The following is a 12,796-nucleotide window of genomic DNA, read 5'->3' on the forward strand; positions in this document are numbered from 1 at the left end:
AGTATTATTTTACATTAAGGCTAAAGCTATTTATGATCAATAGAGATGAGGATTCCTCTCCAAATAGCTACGTGGGAACCAAACAGGTTACAACAAAGCATTTTACCACCTAATGTCAGCAAGTTTCATTAAAAGGTTTGGGTGCTGTTATTCCTAAGCTTGCTCTGGCTCTATTATTTTTATACCACATTACAAGAAAAGGATCATTTTAAAATGTTTTGGTGTCTAGGTCTCTATCAATGATGATTCACTCAAATTTCATCTCTATGTGCAAATGTATGAATGCATTTGTTCAGCTCAACAATTTCGGAAATTATAAATCTCTTGTTTTTCATTTAGATGGGGAGGAAAAGGAGAAAGACAAATCTCAAAAAGAAAAAGCAGAATGGTAAGTGCTTTTCTACATGTACGCTTGGTTTATAAATCACAGGTCCGCTGTATAGAACCCCCTGAAGAAAATGGGACCTAAATTAAAATACTTGTATTGTTTGTTTGACTCTGACCGACCATCCCAAAAATAAACTGCCAACTGGAAAAAAATTATTGGGTTTCTGCATGAGTACATATATATGTACCAGGAATGTTAAATGGTATTGTATCACCATTTTAAACAAGTTTTGTTTAAAAATGAAATTATAAAATTATTTGTAGTAGCTACTCATAAATAATTACTTTTACATGATGAACTTTTCATACTTCATCCAAATGAAATATTTTTACTACCTTGGCTATATCAACCAAAGTAACAAGTTGCTGCAAGGTTGCATCTGTCAGAACCAAACAAAGATTATATTAAGGATTGCCTGACTGCAGATCTTTGCATATTTTAATAAAGCTAGCTGTTTTCTTTATGCCAAAGCACTCCTATTACTTAGATGTTATTTATGAATTCAATAACAAAATATTGATAATTAAAATAGTCAGATACAATAGTGTAAGAAGAAATTTGGATGTCATGTAATTGAAAACACGATAGAGTCTGTAATTGAAAACACGATAGAGTCTGGTGACATTTTTATTACAGATTTGCATGAGCCTAATGGTAATCTGGGTGGAATACTGATTAAGATAGATGGAGGCATCTGGTGGCCAGGGTATGTGGTTGATGGTTGCGGAACATTTCTTAATGAGGAAGAGGAGGTTAGGTAAGTTATAAATACTAAGTAAAGTGTTTATCATATTAATAATTATTGGGCCAATACATAATTATGTATGCTTCAGAGGTAACCCAACCATTTTGAGATTTTCAGTCTGACCCCAACATTTGTACTGCCATTTTCAAATGAAATCAAATGCACATGTGTTGTCAATAACACCGGACAAACCTGGCAGAGTAAACTATGTAAACAATCCAAATCTAAGACAGAAAAAACAAAAACAATTAATTTTGCAGAAGGGAATACCTGCCTATTGAAGAGGGTCATTAGAACCACCCTATCGACACCCGACCTTAGACCTAATTATTGCACAATAGTTTTCATTTTGCTTCTTTGTATTTTTTGCTTTTAACTGGAATTTTATACTGTATTTATAATCTATTTCATTATTCTTTTGCCTTGTAGCATTCCATTGACATGCAGTAATTGGTGTCCCATTCCACCATCTGCTGATGATACCAGAATTAAGAAGTCTCTAGGTAAATGAAACATACATTGTTGTTATGCATTGCATCATCATATTACAGGTAAAGGTACTGTATTATATAAATTAGGGCTGCTACAAGTAAAATGTTCTACTTTAACAAAAATTGTTAATATTTGTTTGCTATTCCATTATTTTGTCATTTCACATGACACATCTCTATCCACTGTGAGACGGTATCTTGGAGCAGAAACATTCCTCTTTTTTTATCGACTTTAAATGTGTGGTCATTGAGTCAATGGTGACTGCAGATATATATCTTAGTGACTGACAATTTATCAACGGCAAATACTGAATTTAATATTATGGAAGTAATTCTTTGAAAGAATTATATAATGCAATAATTGCAGTCCAACAGCTAATTTCAAACAATGCTGATCATCCTGGAAACAGAGCTGTAATGAAAATTTGCCAATTCATACAGGTGAACCAAAATTGATTATGCTATAGTTTTGTTCCCTGTCATAAATATAATACAGTATATAAATTGATTACATCTACTTCACTTTACTGTAACTTCAAAGCCTACCGATGGGGCTAGAGATAAATTAAGCAGACATTGTAGTGACTGTTTTCTGGATTAATTGCAATAAGGACTGCTAATCTACTGTTTAAGGATAATCCATTATTCTTAGCTGCCCTAAATATCATTTTCATGCTTTCAAGGAAGGAAGATGACTTAAGTTGGTAGACATGTTTACTACATGTGACCTAGTTTTACAGCAAAGTTTAAGTCTAAAAATAACAGATTTGGATATGGCTGCCGGTGGCCATCTTGAATTGCCACTTGTATTATATGTGCAAATGGCATCTAACAATTAAGAGTAAGAATTATTTATCATGAAACATTAAATGATATACATACATGTATTTCAAGCCACATTGAGGAGGTCACCAGTCTATTTCAGGCAAATTAGAGTATTTCTAATTCAATTTGAATTTTACAATGTACAGTAACATCAAACATCATAAAATATAAAAAGCTAGTTATTAGTTTTCTATGTTGTAATATATTGTTTAGTTAAATGTTGATTATGAAGGACCTCAACCAAATAGGTCAAAGCAGCTGAAATGTTTTATAATACATCTTAACCTTACAGGAAAACTGTCTGCAGAACACAAGAAGTCATATAAGCTGGACCTTATGAAGCTTCAAGGAAAAGGTAGGAATTTTTCCCCATGTACATTATGCATACTCCCTGTTCATGTTAGGAATCACAGAGTTTGTTGGGTTTAATTCCTCTTTGGCAAACTTTGAGCCCCCCCCCCCCCCCCCTTGAACTGATAAAGACATGTTTTTATTGCCGTGTTTTTAAAAGATAAATTTCATTGCACCCGTCCTTGATCAATTGGTTCATTTTCTAATTGGGGTCAATTATCAATTTATATCTGAAATGCCAATGATTTGAACTTCCATGTTGCGTCCCCAAATTCTAAGCCATAGGCGACTGTTGAATACCCGATCAAATGTGAAAAGGTTTGGGGTCACCTGCCCAACCACATGGATTTTCTGTGGGGCCTTTGGTTTCCTCCCACATTAAGACTCCTGCACGCTATCATCCGGGCCAAGAGTGATTAATGTTAGTTAAGATATCTTGTTTCCTACTTGTTGTAAAATAAATAATATTTATAGTTAACAACTAATTAAAAGGCTTTGATTGCCTAAAATAATTATATCTCGACAACAAAATCAGAAGCTGGGAAGAAGCAGATAAGTTTGATGTACGATTAGTGGTAGTATAAATTGGTTGAAATTACATTAATTAATGGTCAGAATTGATTGTTTGTAAATCAACATCAGTTTTGCTCATATTCTTAACAAATTTGAAAATGATGCAAAAATGTTGCAAAAAACACATTCCATGTATTAATGGTTCTAACTATTACTAACGATGATTTTTATGCCACAAAACTCTCATTTATATTTATCACACTTACATTCATAATTACACAAATAGCTGTTATATTGTTCTAAGATAAAGTACTGCCTATGCCAGCTATATATTACTTAAGAGACACTAATTTGATATTAAACTTAAAAATTGTACAAATATAAGATCAGGACCTTGTTACAAATACAGGGTCATCAGACATGCAGTCTTCAGACATGGGCCAATCATCAGACATGCAGTCTTCAAAGATGGGCCAATCATCACACATGCAGTCACCAGACATGGGCCAATCATCAGACATGCAGTCTTCAGACATGGGCCAATCATCACACATCCAGCCTTCAGACATGGGCCAATCATCACACATCCAGCCTTCAGTCAGCCTTCCGTCAGTCAGACAGCCTTCAGGCATGCAGTCACCAGACATGGGCCAATCATTAGACATGCAGTCCTCAGACATGGACCAATCATCAGACATTCAGTCTTTAGACATGGGCCAATCATTAGACATACAGTCCTCAGACATGGGCCAATCATCAGACATGCAGTCTTCAGACATGGGCCAATCATCACACATCCAGCCTTCAGACATAGGCCAATCATCACACATCCAGCCTTCAGTCAGCCTTCAGTCAGTCAGACAGCCTTCAGAAATGCAGTCTTCAGACATGGGCCAATCATCACTCATCCAATTATTAGACATGGGCCAATCATCACTCATCCAATCATCAGACATGGACCAATCATCACTCATCCAATCATCAGACATGGGCCAATCATCACTCATCCAATCATCAGACATGGACCAATCATCACTCATCCAATCATCAGACATGGACCAATCATCAGCCAGATGCCAGCCTTCAGCCAGCCTTCAGTCAGTCAGGCAGCCTTCAGACATGGGTCAGCCTTCGGGCATTCAGCAATCAGTCATGGCGAAGGCTTCAGTCAGCCAGCTCTTAGACATAGATCAGCTTTCAGATATAGACCAACTTTCAGACATGTACCAGCCTTCAGACATGGAATTTAACGATTGGGAAGATTTTGATGCTGATCCAGATTTTGTGCCAAAATCAGATTTGGAGGATGATTCAGAGGATGAAAAAATGTCAGAAATATTTCCAGAATTAATGTGGGATAACACTGAGGTTGAAAGATTGTCTGATTCGAAATGCAGTGTATTACAAGTGCAAATATCTAAAAATCAGGATGGTGTTCGGTTTTGGGATAAGAAGCATTTCTGTTTATATTGCCATGAAGGTTATACAAACATTACAAAACACTATTTAGGCCCCCACAAGAATGAAATGGAAGTCCAACGAATTTTATCCCATCCATTAAAGTCTGAGGGAAGAAGGCTAGGCTTATTGAAACTTCGAAATAGTGGGGACTATCATCACAACACTGATGTTTTGAAAAGTGGAAGTGGAATATTTGTAACGTGGACAAGGAATGAAGATAACACACTTTCACCACATGACTATTTGCCATGTGAGGATTGTCTTGGTTTTTTTCTTAAATCAAACCTATGGAGACATAGAAAAGTGTGTCCACTTCGAAAGGATGCCACACACATACCAAGACTGAGGTCAGAAGCTAACCTTTTGCTACCTGCTGCTGCAGATGTGTGTGAAGCCATGCAGAAAGAGGTCATTGGCCGTATGAAAGCTGATGAAATTACACAAGTTGTCCGCAATGATGCCACCATAATTCGGCTAGGGGAGAAACTTTTCCAAAAGCATGGACACCTGCCTCATCTGTTTGTGTATGTAAGTCAGAAAATGAGGGAGTTGGGTCGGTTCTTAATCAGTGCACGGAAAGAGGATCCAGCAATAAACTCTCTTGCTGATGTTCTTTTGCCAGAAAAGTTTGCTACTGTTGTGAGATCAACTAAAAACCTTTGTGGCTACAGTTGTGATGACAACAAATACGCCAATCCATCGCTTGCTTTAAAGATTGGACATCTCTTAAAAAAATGTGCTATGATCCAGAAAGCGAATGCTTTGATGACAGAAGACACATCATTGGGATCCAAATCTGATGCTTTTCTGTCGTTGTGTGAAATGGAATGGACAGATTCTGTGTCAGGTATGGCCCTTCAGACCCTGAGCACAGCAAAGATGAATAAAGGACAGCTTTTGCCATTGACAGAGGACATCAAAAAAGTTCAGGATTACCTGAAAGAAAAAACTAGTGACCTGACAGAAAACCTGAAAATCAGCTTCTCCAAAGACACCTGGAATACTTTGAACCAAGTAACTTTGGCCCGTCTTGTTTTATTCAACAGGAGAAGAGGGGGTGAGGCAGAAAGGATCACCATGAAAGATTACCGCGAAAGACAGAAATCAGGGAGTTGTCTAAAAGACATTGAAGAATCATTAAGTCCAATGGAAAAAGTCCTTTGTTCTACCTTCGAAAGAGTAGAAATCCGTGGAAAAAGGGGACGTATTGTCCCAGTTTTGTTAACTGCTACCCTACAGAAAAGCATAGAGTGTCTTATGAAATACAGAGATGCAGCTGGTGTTCATCCGGATAACAAGTATGTTTTCCCAAGGTCTTCATTTGACTCGCTGAATCCAATCAGAAGTGCAGACAGCCTGAGACGTTTTGGTAGGGAAGCCAAACTGTCGGTACCTGAAAACCTTACTAGCACCCAGCTTCGAAAGCATGTTGCAACAGTAAGTCAGGTTTTGAACCTAACAAAAAATGACTTGGAAAATATTGCTGGATTTATGGGGCATGACATTGAAATCCATAGGTCATTCTACAGGTTACCACAGGAAACTTTGCAGGTTGCAAGAATGGGAAGGTTACTAACAGCATTTGACAGTGGAGATGTGGCCAGGTACAGTGGGAAATCAATCGAAGAAATTCCAGTTGATGAGGGTATGTACATAATTATATTGATTTATTACAACTCTGCAGGACTGAAACTTGTGTTGATGATTGATTATAATCAATGTCTAATCGAAAAGGCAACCCATTCCAGACGATCAGTTAAATGAGATGGGCGTTTTCAAAACCAGAAGTGCAAGTCTAGTAATCTGAAACAACAATCATTTCGGTGTTTTTTTTGTTGTATTCACATAATGACACTTACTTCTGTGTCCATGAAATGTCATTTGAATTGGGAATCTGTTTCTCATCAATACCTTTCTAGTTTTTGCACACTTTTTAGCTCGCAGAGATAGAGCCTGCAGAATTATCTTTGAATTTTTGGGGTAAAAACATATATTTTTGTACATGAGAGGTTAAAGTTTTTTGGTAATCCACCAGATGAAGTAGGGCCAGCATATTTCTAGTGTTTTATACACGTAGTCATGTACCTATAAAATTGTCACTAAATATATTTACCTTTGGTATACATGTATGGGAGAGAAAGGCAAACTCATCTACATATCCTAATTAAAAGACTTAATTGTCAATAATTGGCAATGTTCCTCAGATAATTTTTCTTGCATGAATTGATCTTTCTTATTGTAAAGGGTTGTAGGATTTGGAATATAATTGTTTAACCATGTAACTCTCATCATTGTCTTTATATGTGTTAGCTTAATCTATATTATAGACTTGGAGCTTGATGATCAACCTGAAGGTGGTGATGAACTTCCAATTGATAACGAAAATGATCAGTCTGAACCTAGTAATGATGACATGGAAAACGTTTCGCCTGATGGTAAGGAGTTTGTGGAAATTATATAAATAGTGATTTCGTAGTATTTTTTGTTGAATACATTTGTCAACTATTATTAGGTCAGTTATCTGATGTCCTGCTGCCTTCATGCTTCGTCCATAGTGGTTGCATACATTAGACATTTCACATAATTGGAACTCCTTCCAAAGAGGCTGTTTTTCAATGACCACAAGCTCTTAATTTCTTCAAAAATCCTTTAGTAGTTCCAGAATTGCTAGTACTAAAAACTCCAATTAGTAGATTTAAAGATATATAGTGCTTTATCAGAATTGTGAGTTTCGGTCCTGGTATGTCCCTTGTTGCCCCCTGGGGAGGGAGTACTGTGAATGTTAGTGAAGCATTTTAATAGTATCGCCTCTTACATAGTTAGAACTTTCGTCAATAAAATATCTTCTCCATGCATGTGAAATGGAACTCAAATACATTGCTTTTGAATTCATATTATTGATGAAATGTTTTTGAAATATGAGCAACAGTGCTGATATTAACATTTGCACCTTATGCCTTAATGGTTACATACTGTATCCACAGTACTCCATGCAGTCTCATTGCAATTAGCTTGTAACTTTTATCCATTATGGAGGTACAACATCTCTAATTTAAATACTGACCTTCCTGTTGCTAGGGGGTAACAATTTCAGTAAAAAAAGTTTCTGAGTTTATAACTACCAAGAACACGATTGCATACAAATGTTTTCCCAGACACTTCATTTCAAAAATATTCATTTACACATTACATTTTTAATTACCGCATCCCTGATAAATCTGCAGTGATTTATAGACATTCTTTGTAATAAAAAGAACAACATTTGTGTATGTGTAGCAATATATAGAAATTGCTCTATTGTTATATATTCCAGTGACACCTAATCCCAATCCCCAGCAGAACCACACTGTTAGAGTAGCGAGACCATGTCATTCCAATAGAAAAGGTACTGTATATGGAGTAGAAACAGATGGAGTCTTTGCTGTATTCGTGTTCTATTAGCTTCCCTCCTTTTTTATGGTCTTTTTGTTTATGAAAATACACTATCGAAAAAGATTTAAGGCCTGTTACATAGTAAATACTGGATATAAAGTTTTAAATAATTGTTGATTGTATAATTCCTAAATATGTTTGTAAACAACTTTTTTTATGTCTTAAGTGTTCCTCTGTCATGGTTATTTTGTCTTTTTAAAATTACCAAATCAACCACCCTTTTCATCAAAAACTGAAACATGGGTAAGTCATCTGTTTCCAAAAATGAAATCACAGCCACCTTATTAGATTGACTGTCAAAACAAAGAAAGTGTCAACACATTTTCATAATAAAAATTTAGCTAAAATGTACCTCAAATCATTGCAGATCTCATATGAATATTGTTTGTGAGATTTAAGCAATATCATAAATAAAATCTCCAGCTTGACAAAGGCCACCAATCTAGAGATCTCTAGCTTGCTATGAGCAAGGCATGTCATACTATTTCATTACCATTATAGCATACTGTATTCGACCCAATAGAAGTTTTCTAAAACTCCATAATATGATTTGATAGCCATTTGTCAAACAAAAATTAAAAAACAAAAACATTGTGACATCATAATAATGTCTGTGTTGTTTTATTTGCAATTCCCCAAACAGTTAATTTTGATGTAATCAATTATATCATTTTTTATTAAAGCATTAAACCTCTTAGATGAAGTCAAAATAATACTAGTATAAGCAATTTTGTAAACTTATTCCTGTATGTCCATTTCATGCTTCATTCTTTAACATTTGATCAAACTTTATACATTTATACAAAGGTCATATATGAGTATACATACTTAAGATTCTGTGGTGATTCAGGGTTTTAAAGTCAAGGTCACTGTTACTATATATAAAGAAAGTGATAACTAATTCTGTTGTTTCAAACTACATGTAAACACTTCTAAAAGTAAATTCTTCGACAGAATTTGATAAAACTTTATGGGAAGGTCAAGTATGAACATTTTTAAAATATTGTTATAATTCATGGTCCCAAGGTCAAGCTAAGGCTACAGGTTACTGTTGCTATATTTAGAACAAAATCATGAAATAATGCATCCTGTCCACATTCAGTGTAAACATGGCATCAGGGGATTTATGTCTTCCAGACTTTAATTTTTTTTTTTTTTGGGGGGGGGGGGGATGTCAAGAACAAAGCGATATTAAAGTGACTAATAATTTACCCTTAAGTCTTGTCTAAAATTGTTTTAGTTCAAGTGAAGTTACCTATGACATAGTGTCTATGACATCTTGAATTTGTACTTGTCATTTTCAGGCCAAGTGAAGCTAAACGTGACTCAACAGCAGTGCCTAAAGCTGATTTTTCATGGAAATGTCCACCTTCGCAAGGAACTCAAAAGGAAAGAATGTGAAGAAGCTATTGCAGCACATAGCTGCCTTAAGGGGTTGGAATGGAAGAAAATAAAAAACACCATTCATAATTGGATAACAAGCAAAAAAATCAAAACCAAAAAAATGTTGAAACAACAGGAAAGGTAGGTCGCTATGTGGGCCCACAAAAGTTTAGAAGTTTTGAACAACTATCAAAGTATGTAATCACATTTTAGTCATTTCATTGAAATGATTTTATTTTTTTTGTACTTTGGTAAGTGTTATAATTCTTGTTATCATTGCGTCCATCAGTATGTTCATCAGCATTTTCGCCAAAGATTCTTTTCCTGTTTGATTCTTCTACACATACTTGTAGCTTCTACAGTATGAAGATTGGTAAATGCCCTAGGTGGCAATATCTTTTTTAATAACACTTTTATTGGATGAAAGAGGACCTGAGAAACAAGTACATTTTTCTTTAGCCTATTGCAAAGGTATTGCATCTGAATAAAGTATAGAAGTTGATTCGAATTAAACACCTGAGTGAGGGGAGGGGTGAGCAAACAAGGTGATACAAGTTTACATTGATGATGTAATGAGAGAAAGAGGTTATTATAGAAGCAATTAATTCAAGGGTCCTTCCCCAGGGTTGATGTTTTGTAATAGCCCTTATGAAGTATGTAGTTTCCGCATCTATGATACATGAGCCCTATCGGAACTACCTTGTCTGTCTGTCCATTTATATTTGGTTTGCATAGATTATTTAAAAGTGCACATGGTAATAGCCTATGGTTTGTAGATGTGCAGTAATCGTTTAATTTTTTCTTGGTAATCCAAAATGGTCACCAGGGCCTCACTTCCAATGTGGAACATTTTGGAATATAATTACTGTTCTAGTAAACCAATTCTGATTACACTTAAAAGTGATAAGAGTGATTCATAGGGCAATGGATTTAAATTGTAATTCAATTAGTTTAATGAAGGCTTCTAGTTGGTCAAAATCTACTTATTTTTTATGTAGATCAAATTTGCTTTGTAGAACTTATGACTTATGTCTAACATAGTCATAACAGTTTGGTTGCCATGTTAGCAAAAATGGAAGCCTCTTTCTAATTGGTCAATTTACACACCTGTATTTCTGAATTTAGAGTTGCAATTGGCTGGGGGCCTTTTTTTGATGAAGTACATCAGTTTTCTAGTTTTATTTTGTATGATTATATACAGTAAATCAGGTTGGCAATAAAGTCTGATATTTTTCAGAAATAACTGTATAATTCTTGATAATGGCATTTGGTGTGGGTAACTTGCCAAAGGAGGTGCCCATATTAGGTATAATTTTTTACCATAATTTTGTTATGCAGAAAATTCTGTTTCTCTTCAATTGCTACTTTATATGTGGTTTTGCAACTGAATCAGATACAGAATATTACATGAATATATTCAAAATAGCTATATGATAAAATAAAGATTGCTCTCCAAGTGGCCAAGCGTTAGATCAAAACTTTCTAGCACAACATGGCATTTTACTATCTTATGTTTAGGAATTTTATTGAAAAATTCTGGGAGCCTCCTTATTAAGAATGATGCAATGTTTTACAGACAATTTTATCTATGTTCATGTATCTCTTTTTATTTTATTTTTTTCTATCTGAAAATAAATGTTAACTCAAGTGAGTCAAGAAATTGCAATGTTTGTGACCTTATGGTCAAATTCTGTTTTTTTTCTGTTGTCTTACTCATAATGTTTTCTCAATTTTGTAGTTGTGTTTTTCTCTATGAATATAACTTGTAGTTGTTAAACATAAATAAAAATTACTCGATAGTTTACATCCGCTTCTAATTTTCAATATTTTTGTAAAACAATCCTGAAATGGATCCATGGTAATTGGGTCATTTTAAACAGAATAAATAGCAACACAAATCACACTTTTTGCATGAAAGGTTTTTCATGAATATTGCAATAACATATAATTATTATCATATTTCCTGTTTTATTATTCTGTACTTGGTTTGTTCCAATGCTGTTATGTAAAGATGAGTAAATGTGTGTGCAGAACTACTAATTTAATGGTGGTGAATATTCCTAAACTGTTTCCTGTATTTTTACATACACACCATGATTTGGTTTAGTTGCTTTGCAGGTTCCAAACTTCATTATTGTCATGATTTTTTTGTTTTTATCAATAAAAACTTTACATCATGTCTTCTTAATTTTCTTTTTCATATTGACAGTAATTTTATATGGGGTCTATTCTTATTACTGAGTCACATTTGGAACTTCTGGTTGCAGTCAATTAATTTTGATTGGTAAAATTGTAATATATTCCTGGTGTTCCAGTCACCTCTTGTTTCCTGGAAAAAGTGATTAAGGGTCAAACATGATTTCACAAAAACACATTTAATCTCATGATTTGGTTCATTACACAGTAATTTGAAGTAATGAAATAATAGATGACCAAGTGTGAATATATTGCTGTCGGCATAGGTTTGTGTCTGCATGCTTTTTTTTATGTCATCTGACCTGATTGCTCTTCTAGAGTTCCACCGGTGGGATTCTGCTCGGACTTGTCAGAAATGCTGAGACGGTCCTGACAAAGTGTTGATGTTTATATAAGGGGTCTGTACGAAATTTGAAATATACACTCAAGTCTGTCAAAAGTGAAAATACCTCGGGAATATACACTCATGTCTGTCAAAAGTGTTAATACCTCGGTAATATACACTCATGTCTGTCAAAAGTGTAAATACCTCGGGAATATACACTCATGTCTGTCAAAAATGTAAATACCTCGGTAATATACACTTATGTCTGTCAAAAGTGTTAATACTGTACCTCGGGAATATACACTCACGTTTGTCAAAAGTGTAAATACCTCGGGAATATACACTCACGTTTGTCAAAAGTGTTAATACCTCGGTAATATACACTCATGTCTGTCAAAAGTGTTAATACTGTACCTCGGTAATATACGCTCGTGTCTGTCAAAAGTGTTAATACCTCGGTAATATACACTCATGTCTGTCAAAAGTGTTAATACCTCGGTAATATACACTCATGTCTGTCAAAAGTGTTAATACCTCGGTAATATACACTTATGTCTGTCAAGTGTTAATACCTCGGTAATATACGCTCGTGTCTGTCAAAAGTGTTAATACCTCGGTAATATACACTCATGTCTGTCAAAAGTGTTAATACCTCGGTAATATACGCTTATGTCTGTCAAAAGTGT

The 12,796-nt window shown here is 34.9% G+C and overlaps 1 protein-coding gene across 1 annotated transcript; it reads left to right on the top strand.

The window, feature by feature from the left end:
• The first annotated feature begins 339 nt into the window (after positions 1-339).
• On the top strand, positions 340-9,771 carry LOC132564295 (uncharacterized). The gene is made up of 8 exons (XM_060228966.1): positions 340-388; positions 1,025-1,145; positions 1,563-1,636; positions 2,742-2,804; positions 3,723-6,419; positions 7,102-7,209; positions 8,088-8,159; positions 9,511-9,771. Exons 1-8 carry the CDS (start codon positions 340-342, stop codon positions 9,732-9,734), a joined length of 3,408 nt encoding a protein of 1,135 aa, XP_060084949.1. The 3' UTR covers positions 9,735-9,771.
• The last annotated feature ends 3,025 nt before the right edge of the window (positions 9,772-12,796 follow it).

This window comes from Ylistrum balloti, unplaced genomic scaffold (genome assembly GCF_031769215.1).
Source record: "Ylistrum balloti isolate Yb309-2 unplaced genomic scaffold, AGI_CSIRO_Ybal_v1 Utg372144, whole genome shotgun sequence".
NCBI lineage: Eukaryota > Metazoa > Mollusca > Bivalvia > Pectinida > Pectinidae > Ylistrum > Ylistrum balloti.